The 21,391-nt window shown below is 44.5% G+C and overlaps 1 protein-coding gene across 2 annotated transcripts in view; it reads right to left on the reverse strand.

Moving 5' to 3' along the window:
- The window catches only part of bnc1 (basonuclin zinc finger protein 1), a 45,580-nt gene that overhangs the window by 13,605 nt on the left and 10,584 nt on the right, over positions 1-21,391 (reverse strand). Inside the window, exon 2 of one of the 2 annotated variants that reach the window (XM_019879853.1) lies at positions 3,297-3,399. In XM_019879853.1, coding sequence (XP_019735412.1) covers positions 3,297-3,399 — 103 coding nt within the window. Of the gene's footprint in view, positions 1-3,296; positions 3,400-21,391 lie in introns of those variants that run through there. The other variant, XM_019879855.1, reaches the window with a different exon arrangement.

The raw sequence follows: 21,391 nt of genomic DNA on the forward strand, positions 1-21,391 counted from the left end.
AACTAACTAACTAACTAACTAACTAACTAACTAACTAACTAACTAACTAACTAACTAACTAACTAACTAACTAACTAACTAACATGTTTCCACCAGCGTATTCAGCGACTGGGTGAAAAAGCAGAGTGTTTCATCCGAGCCTTTTCCGACCTTTCAGAACATTGCGAATTGGTTGTGAATCGGGAGGGAACCTACTTAGCAGACCCTGTCAGTAAAAATGAAACTAGTATGGCGAATGGATCATGTGACACTAACCATTGATCGCTTTCAGCAAGCTTTTGATGAGCATGGCACTCTGAGCCTGTCAAAATCCATCTGGAGGATGATGCGATGCCACACATGATTCACACTGCCTACCGTGTGCCCTTCCTTGACAAAGTGAAAGAGGAATTACACAGGATGGAGAAAGCTGGCATTATCAAGTGGGCGACACAAGCAACCGTGTGTCCGGGGTGCCCGTTCAAAAGAAAAACAAATACAAAGCCAGGATATCTCTGCACCTGTAGTAAGTGAGGATTCATTCCAGAAACTCACCCCACGACGAGGCCTGATACCAACTGAAATCTCCCTCGACAACCCCAGAGGTGATATATTGTGTCTTGATCACACCACCGCCACAGTTTGCTTTAAAGAAAGTAAATATACATTTGAAGCATCGATAGTGTACGGCCCAACTATCAGGAACCTACTTAGCAGACCTCTGTGAGCAAAGATGAGCCTAATAGGCAAGTGGATCAGACCATTCATGGCTTCCAATATCCTTTTTGTGAGCATGGCACTCTAAAAACTGAGCCTATCAAAAAACATCTTCAGGATGATGCTACGCTACACGTGTGTGCACACCGCCCGCCGTGTGCCCTTCCAAATGCTGAAGGTTATGCGTGTAGTTAGCAGGCCTGAAACTCAACAAGGACAAATGCACCTTCAGACAGAGTCAGCTATGTTTTCTGGGACACATCAATGACCAGTCAGGGGGCAAGCCCGATTCAGAAAAGGTTGAAGGCATCCACCAGCTAGCACCACTAGAAAACGTTCATGAGCTAAAGAGAGTCCTTGTTATGGAGAACCATCTCAGAAGGTATGTCCCCAAGCGAACTACATCAGCCATTTTATGAGCTTCTGAAGAGCAAGAACACTAGGACGTGGAGCTACTCACAGAAGTCAGCCTTTCAGAACATCAAGGAGATCCTAGCAACTGTACCAGTTCTCGCCTTCTATGATGTCACTAGAACCACTGCTGCGTCAGCTGATGCGAGCAGCTATGGCCTGGGGGGTGTGCTTTTCCAGCTCCATGGAGAAGAATGGAAGCCAGTAGCCTTCTGCTCCAGACGTCTCACAGAAGACAAAACACAGTATGCGCAAATTGAGATGGAATGCCTGGCCAGTTTATGAGCATGTGAGAAATTTGATGAATACCTCTGTAGCTTGGGTCAGTTTTGGCTTGAGACTGACCACAAGCCATTGGTACTACTTGTCAACAGCCGAGGCCGAGACAATGTTCCCGTGAGATGTCAGCGACTACTGATGAGACTCCTGAGGTACAATACAAAAGCAGAATATGTACCTGGGAAGACACTGTGGCAGACACTCTGTCTCGTAACCCTCAAGCACATGTAATGGACAGAGCGGACATACATGAAGATGTGGCCTGCTACGTAGCCACAGTGTTGCATCGCGTCTCTGCCTCCCCAGTTGCATCAGAATGGCAACAGCCACTGACCGTGAACTGCAACAAAGTTCCGCTACACATTAGAGACTTTGCAAAATTGTATATCAGAGGAAAATAAGAGCAGAGCTCTTGCAAAAGATACATGGTGGAAATCAGGGGCAAACAAAGTGCAGAGACAGGGCCAAAGGATCAGTATGGTGGCCTGGACACTCTGTGGAACTCAAGACCATTGTGGAGTCATGCCAGAAGTGTTTGGAGATTAGGCGAGGCTAAAACAAGGAATCCCTTATCCCCCCAGTGCTGCCCAATCATCCATGGAAACAGATCGGTCTTGATCTCTGTGAACATCTCCTGGTTTTGGACTACTATTCACGATTCCTGGATATACTGCACCTGCCAACAACGACCACATCTCAGGTCATACAGAGATTGAACACAACCTTTGCTAGATTTGGCGTCTCCGACGAGAAGGTGAGTAACAATGAAACTCAATTTTCTAGCGTGCGGTTCCGTCGGCAATTTTTTTGTTGCATTTCAAAATGCAAAGTAGGCCTTTCCCACATCGCTTGCTGTAGCCCAAGAAAGTATGGAGGAGTCAGGGGATTGTTTGAAAGAACAGTCAGTAATGGAAGCCAAGTAAGACCATCAGAGCGGCGAAATAAAGGATTAAAATAACCAAGAATGCATCTTTATTTAATGTAAGGCATTACACTCTTTACTGCAATAGGAGCAGAAGATGACCAGCTTTTCCTTGTAATCTGCCGGATGGTGCTGCGGCACGGTCGTCTTTGCCTGGATGGATAGATGACGCCATTTCATAAAACATAAGCACCAAGCACCATGGATTAGTTGATCTTGAATTCTCTCATGGCTGCTCGATTCTCATAGACCTCCGCATAACTGATAGCTTGCAGTTTAAACTGTGCTTCATCAGCGTCTCTTCGTCGGCGCCATTTACGAGATGTTATTTTGCGCAATGCACATACCGCCACCTACTGGGCGCGTGCCTATGGTGTCCTCTTTCACGCCCACCCTTCCCACTTTAACATCCATATGGTGTCCACAGTTACGTTTGGCTTTCCTCTATTTAAGCAACGTGTCGGCACAACATCAGTCTGTCAACCGGAACCCTCATCGAAGTCACGCAACAGCAGTCACAGATTTTGGAACTCGGTGCATACACAAGGCGACTTGCATTATTAGGTGCCCTGACTATTTTGGAAAAAATTTAAGACTTTTATGAGTGTCTTAAGGGCATGAAAATACTGTTATTGCATTTCCATTCATTTCAATGGGAAACATTATCACGATTCATGAACATGTTACAAATGGACACACAAAATCAATGGCGTTTGAAACTTGAGGTTCCACTGTAATTAAAATGTAATTCAACTAACTGCAGGGCCCACAACTCAAGAAAATCGATGCATTTTCTGAATATCCCCTTAATTTGACTGAAAGCAGACATGCCACATCTCCCACCCCTGAAATGTTTAACCAATTGTGGGATGAAATACTCAAAAACAGTGAAAAATGTCCTGTCATCCTATATCAGAGCTGCACAACAATAAAGTCAATATATAAGTATGAATATACCTTGTACTAGAGAAAACATTTCCGCTCTTACCATGTGCAACCCAGCCATGCTTGCAGTTTTCACACTGCCGACGTTTCAGCTTCCCAGGCTTAAAGTTGTCACAGGTGCAATTCAATAAAGTGCAACAGATAGCCTACCAAAAAAAAAAAAAAAAAGGTATGAATGTTAAGATTAAGATGATTTGTCATGTGCATCGTAAAAACAGAGTGGTAAATACTGAGCAATTATTCCCTTTTTTGTTTTTTAGCCGGAGCTTGCCTTCACATTCCATGGGACTGGGGTCAGGTGAATAAAACACTTTCCTCATCTCTCAGTGATATAATCTCATCATTGCACAGCAAAAAGAATTAACAATGTCCATGCATCCATTTTCTAATCCGTTTATCCTCACGAAGGTCGTGGGCATGCTGGAGCCTATCCAAGCTCTCTCCGGGCAGTAGGTGGACTACACCCGAAACTGGTTGCCTGCTAATCGCGGAACACACATAAACAAAACAACCATTCATGCTCACAATCACGCCGAAGGACAATTTAGAGCGTTCTATGCATGTTTTTGGAATGTGGGAGGAAACCAGATTTCCCAGAGAAAACAACGGGGAGAACATGCAAACTGCACACAGGAAGCACATAATCAAACCCCTCTGTACTGCGAGACGGAGGTGCTCACTAATCTTCACAGTGCTGGACGATGAAATTAATATGGTAAATAAAGTCTCTCTCTCACTCAGTCTGTTCAATGTGAACAATTACAGCAACAATACACAAAGGAAAAAAAAACGAAGTGACAATACTCTTAGAGAGTTGAATTTTTCATCGATTCAGATATTTTGTCCCGCTCAAAAATAGAGTAAAATTTAATCTATCCCCAATATCGATGTTCAGAGTTACATCTGCCCAATTCACTAACCATAATTCAGAATAAACAAGTGAGGGTACGCGGTATGGATAATTAAATTTAAATGAATGTGTAAAGATACACTGTTTTTATACACCTGTTCAGAGAATTATATCATGAAACTTAAAAGGTATTGACTCCACATTTGGTTTTAAATGGAAATCTAATGTGCATTAATATTTCTATTTTTTTTTGTTTGTTTTTGTTTTTTGTTTTTTTTTTTACATTTCATTCAGGAATGGGCCACATGCAGTCCCCGACCACACTCAAAGTGGCCCTTTGAATTTATCCCCCTCTACCCACACAAAATTAATCTTTTTCCTTTTAAAAAACCCCAAATTCTTCAAAAAATAACGATAAACCCACAATATACATTTTCCACCAAGAAAAGGTGACATATTGGATAAGGTTCAGGGGTCACTCCTTAAGACCTTCTATAACTCGGTGGTGGCTTCGGCCATCCATTATGGCATTGTCTGCTGGTCAGGCAGCATCTCAGCCAGGGACAGAAAGCGACTGGAGCGACTGGTCAGGAGGGCCAGTTCTGTCCTTGGCTGCTCCCTGGACACTCTGGAGGAGGTGGGCAACAGGAGGATGCTAGCCTAAGCTAAAAGCTATGATGGACAGTCCCTCCCACCCCCTCCAGCCCGCCCTGACAGCACTGGGTAGCTCCTTCAGCCAGAGACTGTTACACCCGCGCTGCAAGAAGGAGAGATACCGCCGCTCGTTCATACTGACTGCTGTCAGGCTGCTGAATAAACATACATGAAAACCTGTCACGATTGTAAATAGCACAGCCACCTTATGCTACATATATGCAGGTACATATATGCTTATGCCTATCAATATCTTATATTTATATTGCATTCTATACAGTGTACAGTTCTTTTTCTGAAACATTTATTTTGTACATGCAACACTTTGTTTTTCTCTTTTCTACCCCATTCCCCCCTCCCAATTTTGCTTCTATAGACTGCAAATTTCCCCAGTGTGGGACAAATAAAGGTAATGTTATCTCATCTTGTCTTAAAATTGGGGAAAACACCAAAATATGTGTGTTTGTTTGTTTGTTTTTTTTAATATACTGCACTAGGAAAGAAAAAAATTGCAAATCCGCAGGTGGCTAACCCTGATTACGGAAGAGGATTAGGGCCAGTGAAGAAAAAAAAAACAAGGTTGGCAAGATTCTGACTTTTATCTCAGAATTCTGACTTTAAAGTGAGAATTCTGACTTTAATCTCAGAATTCTGACTTTAAAGTGAGAATTCTGACTTTATTCTCAGAATTCTGACTTGATTGTGCAGGGGTCAGCTGTAGTTTAAAGTTCTAATATCACTCACTACTAGATTGCAGAAATGGCTTTGTGCTGATTCCACCAAGTCTGAGACTGCACTGGAGGAGATCACAAAGGTAAGGTCGGGCAAGGCCATTTAAAGATTTGAAAACAAATAGAAGTATGTTAAAATTAACTTTAAAATGTACCGGCAGCCAGTGAAGGAAAGCCAGAATTGGGTTGATGTGCGGGACTGTCATCCATATAGAAATTGAAGGAAATACCATGTTTTCTTCGGATGGATCAGAAATAGAATGAAAACAGCACCCCAAAATAGAACTCTGTGGAGCACAATAAAACAGAGGGGTGGGACTCAGAGCAACCTAGGCTTGAATAGGTTCCAAACCACTCAAGAGGGCTCCCACTAAAGCCCACCTGGTGCTGCGAATGAGCCAGCAGAATACAGTACTGTGGTCCACCGTATGGAACGCTGCACTCCGATCCAACAAAACAAGACAGACATAGTCTCCAGTGTCATTTTCTTGGAGGATGATTAAAAACTCATAACAAACACACACACACACACACACACACACACACACACAATTCAATATGAATTTATTGGACGTCTTTTGCATTCTGCACTGCATGTGCCATGTGATGATACATTGTGCAGCCCTGAAGTATCTCTTCTCTGTGTGGGTCGAAAATAAAACAAAAAACATATAGTAGTACTCTTTTGAAGCCTTAATTTGACAAATAAATGAAATTAAAATGTTCTAAATATTATCTATTTTATAGAAAATCGAGTTTTAACAAAATATTTCAAACTATGTATTGACTCTAATGTAAATAATAAAACAGTAGTGTTACGAGGATGCAGTACTTAACAAAAAAAATGTCACTTTAGTCTTTTGTTTTCTTCTTCGGTCAACTTTGCAGATTAATTCTCTCCTCATGCAGCATTTTTTCTGTTGTTTTTTTTCTTTCCGTATTTTTCTTGCTTGGCTCTCGACGAAGGCGAACGCTTTTTTGCTCTGCTCCTGTCTTCCCCTCACCCTCCCTTGCTCGCCACTCAGTCTATGTGCTGTCCTTGTCTGACTATCCTAGCCTCCTGCCGTATTTTCATCCTGAAAACAAATCATGGAATTTGTTGGCTGGTCTCTTGATGCCATCGACAACATTTTCTCGACGAGAAGAGCAGGCAGTGGGGAGCCTACTTGCTCCTCGGGGACATTTGCTGTCGGGTACACCCTAGAGCCTTGGAGGAAGTGGAGAATGGTGTGCCTGTCAATACTGTCCGTTGAGGATGTGGAAGACATCTACATTGTCGGCCTTCTGATAGCAGGTATGCTGCTGTTTCGTGTTAGCAGTTTCCTGATCTATCGTAAAATTCAACCGACGGGAGTGGCTTTATTGGAAGTGAAGAAGCTGCCGGTCTTTTTGGATGGCATGGCGCGGATGTCCAACACTCAGACTCAAGCGGTGACTGAGCTCAACCGCAAAATGGATGCGGTTTTGGAGCGTCATTGCAAGATGGAGAACAACTTGGAGAAATTGGGATCCGCGCTCAGAAAAGAAATCGCGGATTTGGCTGATCGGCGCCATTGAAGAGACACAGACCACGGACTCAAGGCTGCCTGCAATTGTTGGCAGCCGTTCCCAAAACATCTGCTATTTGGACCTTTCCCCTGGAAGAACGTACGCATGGAAGGTAGTGCCCTACCATCACCCCCTCCTTCTCGACCATTGACTGATAAGCCAGGACTGTCTCCATGAGAAGACCTTGACGAAGCAGCTGCAGCCTGACACGCACACACAACCAGACAATCACACGCGCATACACACCCTTGTATCACCGCCTTCATCGTTCCTGTGTTTTCTTTCCCCGCGACGTGAACTGATCTGCGGATGGACTGAGCAGCTGGTTGGACGGGCTGCGTCGCGTCCTCCCCCCCCTCCCATCCATCCACGCCCTCATTACATGTTTTGTCTTGTGACTTGTTGTAACTGTCATATGCTTGTTTACGTGCTAGGGTGTTTTTTTTCCTCCTAGACTTTAATTATCCTCAGAAGAGGATAGTTCGAGCATGTTTTTTTTTTTCCCTCTCCCTCCCTAGTGGTTTCCTTTCTGAACTACGATCTCGGGGCGCTTCACATAGCGAGTACCGACAGGCCCTTTGCACTGTATCTCATGTTCGTCATTGTTTTCATATTTCTTGTGCAGAGTGTGCCTGTTAAGTGTAATTTCGTTGCACGAACATGTAATGACAATAAAGGCAATTCATTCATTCATTCATTATGTTCTCCGACCTGAACCTTTATTCGACACTGAAACATCTATGTGCAGGCATGGTGAACTGTAGTCAGGGGGAAACTGACTGCAGATGTAATTGGCCTGTTCAACAACATATTTCTGGTCCCCACCAAGCACTAGCATTTTATTCTGATAAAAGAAATACCAGCAAAGAAAAAAGCAGTTTGACAATCAGTAATCCTCTAATGCAGGGGTGTCAAAGACAAATGGAGGGAGGGCCAAATAAAAAATTTTGCTCCAAGCCGAGCACCGGACTGATTGAATGTTCATTGAAAATTTTTAAACTTACCGCATATAATTTATTGAACTGATTTTAATCTACTGAAAACCTAACTACTACATTCCAGTATGATCAAATAAATAAAGCAACATTTTCTTATGACTGTCAGTAAACTTTAATTTTAAACAGGAACAAAAGACAAAGTTTCTTTGTATAAAAATACACATAACATTAACATTGAATGAAAGAAGCCGGTATTATTCAAGGCACCATCAATAGCCCATATTTTTTCTTTGAGCAAAAGTAGGCTAAATTTACTTCAAAGAAAAACAAATAATAGCAATTTTCGATCATTCACTCAAATGAAATATTTTAAAACATAATTTGATTGAAATTCAATCAAATAAAGTACAAAAATATATTAACCAAAAACAACACTTTCTTCAATGAGAAGTAACATGCAGTCAAAACAAACATTAAACTTTAATTTTTAAACTTGAACTGAGTAAAAACTCTTGATATGTGCTTGCACAGTAATATTCACTTCTTTGAGGCTGATGCTGATACTTGGTGGTGTCTCATCTTTTCTACAAGTTCATCAATATTTGGGGTCAGGCTCTAAGCTGAGGAAATCCTCAAAATTGAAGGTGTTCAGCAGTGGGTCGACTTCTGTGTGATGTTTTGTTCAGCTTCATCAAAGAAAATAGTTGTTCACACAGGTATGTGCTGCCAAACATCGACAACGTTTGAGCAGCCTTGAAGCGCAGCTGGACCATTGTGTCGGGGAGGAAACGGTCAAACTCCGCAGCACCAACTGCAGCATGTTTTGCCGTCAGTGCATCATTGCATTGGAGGTTTGCTGGTGAGCTTTCCACGTCAACAGCAAATTGATTACTGAGCAGTTCAAACCTGCGTTTTTGTACTTCGAAGTCAGCAAATGGGTGTCAGAAGTCAGCGGTGAGCATACTAATTTTATCAGCAAACTGTACAACTGTGTTGTGTCTTTCCCCTTGCTGTCCAAGAACAGACAAATCTCCTCACAAAGCTCGAGACATCTTTGCATCACCTTTCTCTAGCTTTGCCATCGCACCTCAGTGTGATAGGGCAAATCACCATGATCAGTTTCTAACTGTCAGCAATGCCTTGAACTGGCGATGATTTAAACCATGGGCTCTGATAAAGTTAACGGCGAGCGTGATAGTGTTCATTGCATGTTCCATTTTCAAGGCTTTACCACACAACGATTCTTGGTGTATGATGCAATGGTAAGCTGTCAACTCACATGTGCCATTTTCCTCCTGCATCTTCTCCCGTATCCTTGCCACCAGTCCGCTCCTGTGTCCACTCATCGCAGGTCCTCCATCGGTTGTCAAACTCATGAGTTTTTCCCAAGGCAGCTCCATCTCATTTATATATCTTGACACCTCCTCAAATAAATCATGCCCCGTAGTTGTGCCATGCATAATGACGTAAAGCCAAAAACTCCTCTGTCACGCTTAGGCTGGAGTCCACTCCGCGAATGAAGACTGACAGCTGGGCAACGTCAGAAATGTCAGTGCTCTCATCCACAGCCAAGGAGTATGCGATGAAACTTTTTCCCCTTTTCACAAGCTGCTCTTTTAGATAAATGGACAACTGCTCTACTCACTCGGCAATGGTGTTTCTACTCATGCTCACTGTAATAATAGTCAGCAGGCAAGGTTCACGTTTTGTGTGGTTTTTAATAGCAATGCAGCAGAGCAGTAAAACATGCGGTGCGCTCACTCGCAGTTACTTCCTGGAACTCCCCCTTATAGGCGGGACCTGTCAATCAACTGAAGTATGACGTATCACAATACAAACTTTTATAAAACACTACTCATATAATAATAACCTATTATATGACATCTCCCCTTTTAAGAACGTGGTGGCATCTCTAAGTCAAATATAACATGTTAACCGGGATTAGCAGAGTTGTATCCAAACACATACCAGCTACAACTAACCAAAATGACACATCGCAAATATCACTTAACACAGAACTAATCAAGTATCAATTCTTCCCGTTCCCTCCCCAAAAAATACAATGAAGTCTACAAGTCCAGCTTAACTACTGGCCTGCTGACCCGGCTTCGACCTGGCCAGCGTCTGATTCGGCGGCCGTGTAGGGGAAGAGACCATATCTGGGTCTGGAGGGACAGTCTCTGGTTCAGCAACAGTCTCAGGCTGGAAACTCACCCCAGTACCTCCAGTGGATGTGGGTGAGGTGGCCTCGGCAGGCTGGGGAGTTGGTGCTACACGGAGGTGGCGGCGGTTCCTCCGAAGCACAGTCCCCTTCTCGGTGCTGATGAGGTAAGAGCGCGGGGTGTCACACGCTCCCGAGACCACTGCTGGCGTAGTCCAGCCCTTCTCGTGATCAAGCTTGGTGGAGACCCTGTCCCCTGGGTGAAGATCTGGGAGGGGTCTGGCACCGTGACGGCGGTTGTAGTAGAGGCCCTGCAGCTCCTTCTCTGCAGCGTCTCTTTCTCGGACGGTGTCCAGATCTGGCCATTTGGGCTGAAGGTTGGCCTCCAGTGTCGGAAGAGTTGTTTTGATTTTCCGGCCCATGAGAAGCTGAGTGGAAGCTCATGAGGGCGAGCAGAGGGTCTTTTTGTTTTAAGATCCTCTTGGCGGACTGAACTCCTCTCACTGCATGTCCATTCCCTTGGGCATGGTGCTGGCTTGAGGTCATATGCTGGAAATCAAAGTCTTTTGAAAATTCCTTATATTCCTCACTTGAGAATTGTTGGTCCGTTGTCTGATACAACCTCGTCTGGACAGCCAAACCTTGCAAACAGCTTTAAGACAACCTGTGAAGCTGTGGTTGTTGGCATGTGGAGTATCTCCAAGAAACGGGAGAAGTTGTCTGACACTATGAGGTAGGTGTGTTTGTTGTGTTCACAGAGGTCGACTGCGAGTCTCTGCCAGGGTCGTTCAGGTAGCAGTGTTGGAATAAGAGGTTCCTTTCGCTGAGTGCTCTTCCTCTCATGGCACTCCTGACAGGACTCAACCTTCTGTTTAATTTCAGATGAGACGCCGGGTCACCATACAGACATATTGGCCCGCTCTCTGCACTTTGACAGACCTTGATGTAAAATACGGTCTTCAGCTTTAAGACAACCTGTGAAGCTGTGGTTGTTGGCATGTGGAGTATCTCCAAGAAACGGGAGTAGTCCGACACTATGAGGTAGGTGTGTTTGTTGTGTTCACAGAGGTCGACTGCGAGTCTCTTCCAGGGTCGTTCAGGTAGAAGTGTTGGAATAAGAGTTTCTTGTCGTTGAGTGCTATTCATCTCATGGCACTCCTGACAGGACTCGACCTTCTGTTTAATTTCAGATGAGACGCCGGGCCACCATACAGACATATTGGCCCGCTCTCTGCACTTTGACAGACCTTGATGTCCGTCGTGTATCCGATTCAGGATGTCTGCCCTTAGAACGTGTGGTATTACCATGCGGGACCCTCTGGTGACAAACCCATTGTGTTCTGACAGTTCGTTTCTGATGGGGAAGTACTCTCTGACTGCTGCTGGGACATTGCTTATATAGTCCGGCCACCCTGACCAGCACCACTTGTAGGTCATCATCAGCTACTGTGGCTGCTCGTATAGCCTCCAGTCTACGTGGCGTGGCTGGCGTGCACTCGACGACGGTGGCTACATAACACTCCACCTCTGAGTGAGTGTCAGTCTCCTCTTCCAGGCACGGTAGTGGACTCCGTGAAAGGGTGTCGGCCACTGTCAGCGTTCTTCCCGGGGCGTACTCAGCTGTTGACTTGAACCTCATTAGTCTCATAAGTAGTCTCTGACATCGTATTGGAACATTGTCGAGGTCCTTCTTGTTCATGAGCGGCACGAGTGGTTTGTGGTCGGTGACCAACTTGAAGTCATCAAGGCCACACAGATACTTCCCAAATCCCTCACAGGCCCAAACGCTTGGCGGACATTCTTTTTCAATCTGGGCGTATCTAGTCTCAGCCTCAGACAGTCGTCATGAACAGTACGCCACCGGCTGCCAACACCCGTAATGCAGCTGCAGCAGCACTCCACCAACGCCATAGCTGCTGGCATCAGCAGAGATGGCAGTGGGTTGGTTCACGTCATAAAACTTCAGGACTGGACAGGTTGACAGGATATCTTTCATGCGCTGGAATGCTTCCTGCTGAGCGTGGTCCCAAGTCCAGGCTGTCTTCGATTTCAACAGTTCATATAGTGGCTGGGCCACTGTCGACAGGTTGGGAATGTATTTTCCAAGGTAGTTGAACATCCCTAAGACACGCTTTAACTTCTGCACGTTCTGTGGCTGGGGGAGCTCACGGATTGCCGTGACTTTATCCGAGTCAGGCTTGACACCAAACATGTTGATCACATGACCCAGGAAGCGGATCTGCCTCTGCCGGAACACACACTTCTCTTAATTCAACTTCAAGCCAGCTGACTCTATCCTCTCCAACACCTTGTCGAGACGCTGGTCGTGCTGCTCTGGGGTGTCCCCATGGACCAGAATATCATCCATGTTGATGGCCACGCCTTCGAGGCCATTCAGAGTCTCAGCCAATTCCTTTGGAAAATCTCTGGGGCGCTCGTGATCCCGAAAGGTCGGCGTTTGAAAGCGTACCTCCCAAATGGTGCTATAAATGTGGTAAGCCTGCTGCTTGCTGGAATCTGCCAAAAGCCTGAGGCCCCATCTAACCATGTGAATACGGTGGCACAGCTCTGCAGTGATATCCTCTGCTGTAGGAAGGACGTACCTCTCTCTCCTCACAGCTTCATTCTAGCCGCTTTAAGTCCACGCAAATACGCACTTTTCCATTTTTCCTCGGAACGGGCACCATTGGCGCACACCAGTCCGTAGGCTCTGTCACTGGTTCTATTATGCCGTTCTCCTCCATGTGCTGGATTTCCTCCTTCACTTTTTTCATGAGGGGCAGGGGTACTCTCCGTGCCGTATGCACTGCGTACGGTTGAGCATTCTCTTTCAACAGGATCTTAACTGGTTCTGTTTTCAGAGTTCCAACGCGTCGCGAACTTCTTCGATGCGCTTCACCAAGCCTATTGTTGTCACTGTCTCTCTGCTCAGCAGATTGTTCACATTCTGGACACGGATGACGTACACTGGGAAGGAGTAGAGGTTATCTTTGTACTTCGTGATGGCTCGAAACTTCAGTCCAACTGACCACCAGGGCTGCACAGTGTGACATTAGGATGCTCTAATTTCTTCTTGGGGGTCAAACTAGTGAATGTCTCTTCACACATTATGTTTGTATCAGCATCCGTGTCGATTTTGAATCTGACCGGTGTTTCCCCTATCACAAACTGTACAGTCCACTGGTCATCATTTTTAATGGATTTTGTGACTGCCCCCAGGAAATATGGTACCTCTGAAACATTTTCTGAAACATTTTCTGTCACTTCTCTGACTGATTTAGTGTGGCATCTTGACTCACTTTATGACATTTGTTGCATGTTGATTTCAAGGCTGGGCATTTTTCCTGTTCCTTGTGTTTAGGTTTGCCGCACCTTCCACATTTTGGTTCTCCTTGCTCTCCACTTGCTCTCTTTTTTGGCTTCCACTTGGGTTTTCCTCTGCCTGCTGTTTTCTCCTGTGCTATCTCCTGCACGCTGGAAGCGCTGCCTCCAATCTGCCCATTCATTCGGTCGGTTGAAGGGAAAACTTGGCCATTTTGTTAGAAGGGATGCGTCCGTCCGGAACTTCTGACACCATGTAATAATAGCCAGCAGGCAAGGTTCACGTTTTGTGTGGTTTTTAATAGCAATGCGGCAGAGCAGTAAAATATGCGGTGCGCTCACTCGCAGTTACTTCCTGGAACTCCCCCATATAGGCGGGACCTGTCAATCAACTGAAGTATGACGTATCACAATACAAACTTTTATAAAACACTACTCATGTAATAATAACCTATTATATGACACTCACATTTAAAAAGAGTTGTTTTTTTTCGGGGCAAACTTCGTCACAAACTTTAAGCATTCAGTTTTTAATGAAATCCCCCTCCGTAAATGGCCAGGCTGATTTAGCAATCTCCTCTGCCACAATATAACTGGCCTTGACAGCAGCCTGGCTTTGTGATTTGGCTTTTTTGAACAGCCTATTGAGATTTGAGGTTTCGTTTTAATTCCTCAACCTTCTGTAGCCTTTGTTGCATGACCATATTCTTGTTTTTGTCCGCGTTTCGTTTCATGATGTCGTCTCAGATTATACTCTTTCAATACCGCCACACTTTCTCCGCACAGAAGACACACAGGTTTTCCAGCTACATCCATGAACATGTACTCCGACTCCCACCTTGTTTGAAACCCCCGGTTCTCAGTGCCCACCTTCCGTTTTGCCATTTTTGATGGGTATCTGAAAGTTAATGTCACTGTTTTGCGAATGACTGCTGCACGAATAAATATTGAAATAAAGCGGCCGACTGCTTGGCGCGTCGCCGTTGCATTGTGGGAAATGTAGTATTGGTGCGTGTAAAGGCTCTGCGGGCTGCTGGCTTGCTGAGGTCTGCGGGCTGGTTCTAATAATAAATCAATATCATCCCAGGGGCCGCGGAAAACCTTCTCGGGCCGTGACTTTGACGTTTGTGCTCTAATGTGATTTAACAAGATGTTTGTTTTACGTTAACATTAATGTTAATTTGCTGCTAAAGACAATAGTGGGACAGATTAGCTCGTAGTGCTGTCTTTGACGGTGATTAGCTGTTTACAATGACTTGTTAGTAAAATAATGTCAGATGGGACAAGCAGTCTAAAATGCGTAAGCATTTTTACGGTGACTGTTTTGCACTGCATGCCCTCGTGTCAAACTTTGGATAGAGCAAAGCCCATCTACTATATGTCTGACGGCTCTCATGGAGAAATGATTACGTGTGCGACTTCCTGTCAGACACCAAAAGAAACATCTTTGACATTTTGTAATGCATTTCTGATTGAAACAGAGGTGCAAGTCTGACAATTTATAAAACAAACTTAATTTTTCCTCAAACTCCGACGAAGTACCCATGGTCATACTTGTCACAGCCCACCAGTCTTGCTGTTCGGTGGAGGACATTTCTTGCAGTGACCATCAAATCCTTATCGGTCAGTGGGTTCACAGCCAGTAAGTCATTACACTTTTCCATGTGAAGCAGGGCATTCTGCTCGTTATCAATTTTCCCAAAAGGCGATTGAAATTGACTAGGACATGGGGATCAAAGTCTCTTTTCAACAACAGCCACAACAGGAGAATGGTGCCAGCCATTACCCTGTCCACACTGAATAATCTACAAGTTGATTCACAACTCTAGAGCAGGGATTCCCAACCTTTTTTGCTCCACGGACCGGTTTATGTCAGACAATATTTTCAGGGACCGGCATTTAAGGTGTGGCAGAAATAATACAACAAAATAATATGGTATGAGCTGCATTAAAACTGTGGTGTTTTCGAAATATAATAATAAACACAAGTAGCGTCTAATCTGGCCGCAACACTCTGATCGCTATGGTCATGTTTAATGCCTTCAAAATACGATACAATGCAAATTCAAAGTGCATGAAAATGATGACTCACCACAGCCCCGAGCTTGATTTTCTGCAACCAGACGGTCCCATCTCGGGGTAATAGGAGAAAATGACACCTCAAGTGTCTGTTTTATGTCCAATCTACTTCGTAATTTTGTTTTAGTCGCCGTTGCTGCAGAAAACCCCCGGGTCACACAGGTAGCATGTCGGAAATAGCAACAGTGCTATTGTGGCGATCTCAGAATATTCAGCCATAACTTTAATCCAGTTGTCTCGAATGTACTTTTAACGCCGCCGTCATTTGCGATCTCCAGCAGTTTTTTTACTCATTTTGCGAGCTCTGGTGTTTTGTTTTACCCCTGCTCTAGAGCAGGTGTCAGCAACCCACGGCTCTGGAGCCACACGCGGCTCTTTCATTCTGATGTTGCAGCTTTGCGTGGCTTGGGAATATAAATTAAGGTATCCGATTGAATTGTATGTTATATATATATATCTCAAAAACGCTATCACTTATTCAGACCGTGTGCAGTTTTGGTGTCATCATTCCCCTTCTTCAGAGACATTTGCGGGCACTTGACGTGTCAGCAGGCAGATTTGACAGGCGGCAGGCATCGAAGGCCCAGCAACACCAAATTACCACATTATATGAACAAAATATTTTATTTGTGTCTGTTTGTTTGTTTAATTGTAGTTGCACATCGTAAGATTAATGTGATCTAAAATATTTGAATTAAATTAAGATAAGAAATCCTTTATTAGTCTCACAATGGAGAAATTCCCAATTCACAGCAGCAACGTTATGAAAGGAAGAAGTAGAAGAACAAAATATAGGAGCTGCTGTAAAGGTAAATTTATATATATACATATATGCAGTAATCCCAAATTTATCGCGGTTAATGGGGACCAAAACCACCCGCGATAAACGAAAATCTGCGAAGTAGCGTCCAATTAACATAAACAGGTAAAAATTTTTTTTTTTTTTTTAAGTCCGCAAACGGTCCATGAGAAGCTGCAAAACAACAGTGAGTCACATAGAGCAACATATACAGTACTGTACTCCATGTATATGTAAAAAAATAAAAAAATAAAAAATTTTTTTTTTGTTTGAAAAAATCTGCGATGCACTGAACCCGCAATAAACGAACCGCGAAGTAGCGAGGGATCACTGTATATTAGATTTTGTTTTGTTCCTCAAAATCTGCTTCACACTCTCCGACAGCCCAGCAAAACGCCATACATTTTTCAAGATTTTCAAACCCAGGTAGGCCAAAGTCGGAGAAATCTTCAGATCCACTTATGTATATGAGCAGCTATTCTCCCCACATGAACAATGTCAAAAACATGCACTGCTCATGCCTCACCGACAGCATCTCACAGTTCTGCGTAAAGATTAAGGTGACTTCCTGCAGCCTTGATTTGCAGATGCTGTACACAGAGGTTCAGCAGCAGATGTCCCATTAACCTGGTAAAATAAACATTCAGGCAGTTATTTGCAAATATTTATTTCATTGCTCAGTGAAATAGTACTCTTTTTTCCCCATGTATTTTTAAATTCAGGTCAAAGCTGCGCTACTGCTCCAAAAGCCAAAAGAATGACGACTCACGGCATTTTTCTTTGCTAGAAGTTCTGCTCGATAGGTTTGCCTTTTAATTCATTTGAATGGCAATTTTTATTTCTTTTGTAATATGTTCATTTAATCAATAACATTTAATTTTGTGATCAAATAAATTCTCGAGGAGGAGTTTGTTAAAATATGACCTCAATAGACTGTCAAAGATGTCGTTAAATTACAAACTCGAATCAAAAAGGTGGACTTCCTGTTAAAAATACTTTTTTGTAGGTCTTGGACAGTTACATATGCCTCCATAGTTTCTGAGATCTAGATGACATTTTCCACCAGGGTTCCTTTGTTAAAAATGTATAAGAGGCACGAATGAGCGATTTTTAAGAAACTGCACAACAAACATCGAGAGCAGACCATGGCATTTTACGGCATTATTAATGCATCATTAAGTACAGGTACTGTGTCCGAGTCCATGTGATAAGCAACAAGTCATTGTAATGGTAACACTTCAAAATGTTCGCCCATGCCAAAAAAACTAATGGTGGACACTGAATGACGTGCTTTCAAGAAAGTATCGACGATAAAATATCTATTTACTGAAGTCAGGGGTAAACCCATGTGTTTAGTGTATGGTGAGCTGATCGCCGTCTTTAAGGGGTATAAGGTGAGTTGACCTTACGAGACGAAGCATGCATAAAAATACAGACATTTGAATGAGGCTGGGCGAGCGCCGATAACTGAGGACTTACCAAGCCTCACGCAGCCCAGGAGGCAGCTACCAGGACCAGCTTTGTGATCCATCTATCCATTTTCTAATGCGCTTATCGTCACGAGGGTCGTGGGTGTGCTGGAGCCTATCCCAGCTGTCTTCGGGCAGTAGGCGGGGGATACCCTGAACCAGTTGCCAGCCAATCGCAGGGCACAGAGAGATGAACCATCCATGCTCACACTCACACCTAGGGACAATTTAGAGTGTTCCATTAACCTGCCATGCATGTTTTTGGAATGTGGGAGGAAACCAGAGTGCTCAGAGAAAAACCACACAGACATGTGGAGAACATGCAAACTCCACACAGGAAGGCTGGAGCCAGAATCCAACCCTGCACCTCTCCACTGTGAGGTGGACGTGCTAATCAGTCATCTACCGTGTCGACCCAGATTTATGATACCCCACAAAATTGCTAAGAAGAGTGTCATGATTCGGTTTGGGACCAACAGGTGGCACTGTTGGGCTCCCCTGCAGCTGCACACCTGTTGGTCATTAGGTAATTAGTGGCTTTAAAAGGACTCCCAGCCCGAGCAATCATTGTCGGGTCATTGTTGCTTTGTGCTACTGTCATGTTTGTTTGCTGTCATGTTTGTTTCAGTCATGTTTTGGTCAGTGTTATGTTTTATCTTCAGTCATGTGTTTTGTTTGATACTTTGGACTTTGTTTGTTTTGGATTTAGTTTTCTGAGTTTTAATACAAACTTTCAAGTACACCCTGCTCCTCCCTCCTGCCTGCTTTTTTGGGGTCCACCACCACCTCGCTATGTGACAGACCCTTCTCATGCTAATGTGAAGAAAACCACCACATTCCATTTGAACAAAGTGGGAGAAGAGCCCCACCTTGCTGCATTGACAGAACAATGTTGACAAAATGGGCAGTTGAGTTGTTGGTTTTAGACCGCAGGAAAATATACAATTTGTATACTGTACACGTTGAGCCGAGGCTTGTCACGTGTCTGTTCGAGCTGAGTCACATTCACGTCGACGACGAGCCATGCCACATACACGCCCACGTCAGGCCGAGCCCCTGTTCACGTCCGGCTGTCCCATGTCCCCCGTTACGTCGAGCTCCGTCCACGTCAGGCCACGCCCTGCCAAAGGATTGCCGTCACTTTTGTTCCTGTTCCTTGGCGAGGCAAAGGATTGCCGTCGCTTTTGTTCCTGTTCCCTGGCGAGGCGAAGGTCGCCGTCGCTTCTGGTTCCTGTTCTCCGGCGAGGCGAAGGTCGCCGTCGCTTTTAGTTCCTGTTCCCCGGCGAGACAAGCCTTTGGACAACTTTGGGACGTCTGGGATCCGTCCCTTGAGGGAGGGGTACTGTCTCCCTTGAGGCAGGGGTACTGTCATGATTCGGTTTGGGACCAACAGGTGGCACTGTAGGGCTCCCCTGCAGCTGCACACCTGTTGGTCATTAGGTACTTAGTGGCTTTAAAAGGACTCCCAGCCCGAGCAATCATTGTCGGGTCATTGTTGCTTTGTGCTACTGTCATGTTTGTTTGCTGTCATGTTTGTTTCAGTCATGTTTTGGTCAGTGTTATGTTTTATCTTCAGTCATGTGTTTTGTTTGATACTTTGGACTTTGTTTGTTTTGGATTTCGTTTTCTCTGAGTTTCAATACAATCTTTCAAGTACACCCTGCTCCTCCCTCCTGCCTGTTTTTTGGGGTCCACCACCACCTCGCAAACGTGACACAGAGTAAGACATTTTTGCAGGGGGAATTTGGTAAAGAGTGCTTGGTGGAGTATGCAGCGGTCAAATGTCCGCAGAAAAAAAGAAGCATTTGAGATGGTCCCACTGTCCAAACAGTGACCAGAAGGGTGGAGGACATCATGGAGAATCTCCAATTCCAACTAAAACGTGAAGTGGGAATTTAATAACTTTTCTCGAAGACTGCAAATCTTGAAATGGAGAGTTGAAAACTGTATTTATTGAGGTCTTGACATCTTAGTTAAGAAATTGCTGAATTGATTGATTCAAAAATATTTGCAGCATTGTGACTCAGGAGTTGATAACATTTTTGAGAATGTGTACCGGGGTCAAAAGGTTCTATAAATCTAGCCTCCGTGTGCATTTTCAAATCAAACTGATCAAGATTTAGAGTAGACATAACGCTGTTCTTACAATTTATGTCGCAAAACAGTACATCATGATCAAATTCATGATACGGACAAATGGAGACACATTCAGAACAAATCCATGAATTGCATTCTTTGATTTCTAGTTTCTTAATAGGTGTGTGTGTGTCTCAGGATATATATCTTTTTTTACAAGTACAATACACGATTAAATTTGAAGGATGATACCCTAACCACTGAGAGAGTTACAGTTCTTCATGTGACAGAGAAAAGGGGTGTTCACGCGGCACACATTTGCTCCGGCGCTGCACCGATGTATTTTGTTGCGATATATTTTACACCGGAGCAAATTTTGTGGAGCGGTCACACGTACAAAGGCGCTTAGCGTGTTAGCACCGGGGCAGCGTCGGTGCAGCTCCACTTGCGGTCACACGGCAGTTTCTGCAGCGGAGCAAAACGACAGAAAACAAATGAGCTGTCGTGTTGGTTCTTTTTAAAATGTATATACAACTCCTTCTCCAGCACGTCCTTCTCCTTCTCGGTCTCCGTGCCTTCAGCTCAAGAGTGACCGCCCCCGAAAACGTAAATCAACGATGACTTCAATTACACTCAGAAAAGCAACTATGTAATGCGCCAAACAGAAAATCAAGAGAGGAAATCACAAAATAAATTCTATGGTGGGCGGGGGGTTGTGAACACACAACAAAGGAACAAACTACACAAGCAACTCCGAGACAGTCCAGTCTCCTACAAAAGGAAAGATGACGTTTGGGGACGATCCCCCCCACCACCCCCGTTCTAGTTGAGATGGTATAACCCAAGAAAGCAACGCATTCTCGCCGTACGTAATCAACTCTTCTCATGTGTAGCGAGGCTACTCCCCCCCCACCCTAAACGAGCATTTGCTCCGGAGCAAATTGGAGAGTTCACACGTGCAAATTTACATCGGTGCTGCTCCGCAAACAAGTATTTGGGAGGTGGTTTAAAAATTTGCTCCGGAGTAAGCTGTTTTCCGGCGCTACACCGGAGTAAAAGTGTGACCGCTCTACTGGCGCAGCGCCGGCGTAGCACCGGAGCAAATGTTGCCGTGTGATGACTGGGCAGATAAGCTATGAGTCTGACTTAAATTCTTTGCCAGTTTCTAGATTGTTGAGATGCTGGGTGCACAATATGTTTGTCATACCTTAAGAAGGCAATATCGCTCTTCTCCCTGCCCAGTCAGCAAAATTGGTCTGGCCCAGCTCTGGCGCGGACACGGCACGACACTCGGCCCACATACCGCAATGAATGACGGTCCTGCAGTGGCCCGGGTCTGGCATCCATGATCCGGGCCGCATTCGGCCCGGATCTGAGCCGCATTGTATAACCATATCCGACCCTACTCCGGCCCGACGCTGGGCCAGAACAGGTTCCTGATATCAGCCTTAATTCAACCCCAACTAAGCCACATCTTTCATGAGCCATATTTGACCCACATTAAAAAAAAAA

Source organism: Hippocampus comes, unplaced genomic scaffold (assembly GCF_001891065.2).
Source record: "Hippocampus comes isolate QL1 unplaced genomic scaffold, H_comes_QL1_v1.1 scaffold175, whole genome shotgun sequence".
Taxonomy (NCBI): domain Eukaryota; kingdom Metazoa; phylum Chordata; class Actinopteri; order Syngnathiformes; family Syngnathidae; genus Hippocampus; species Hippocampus comes.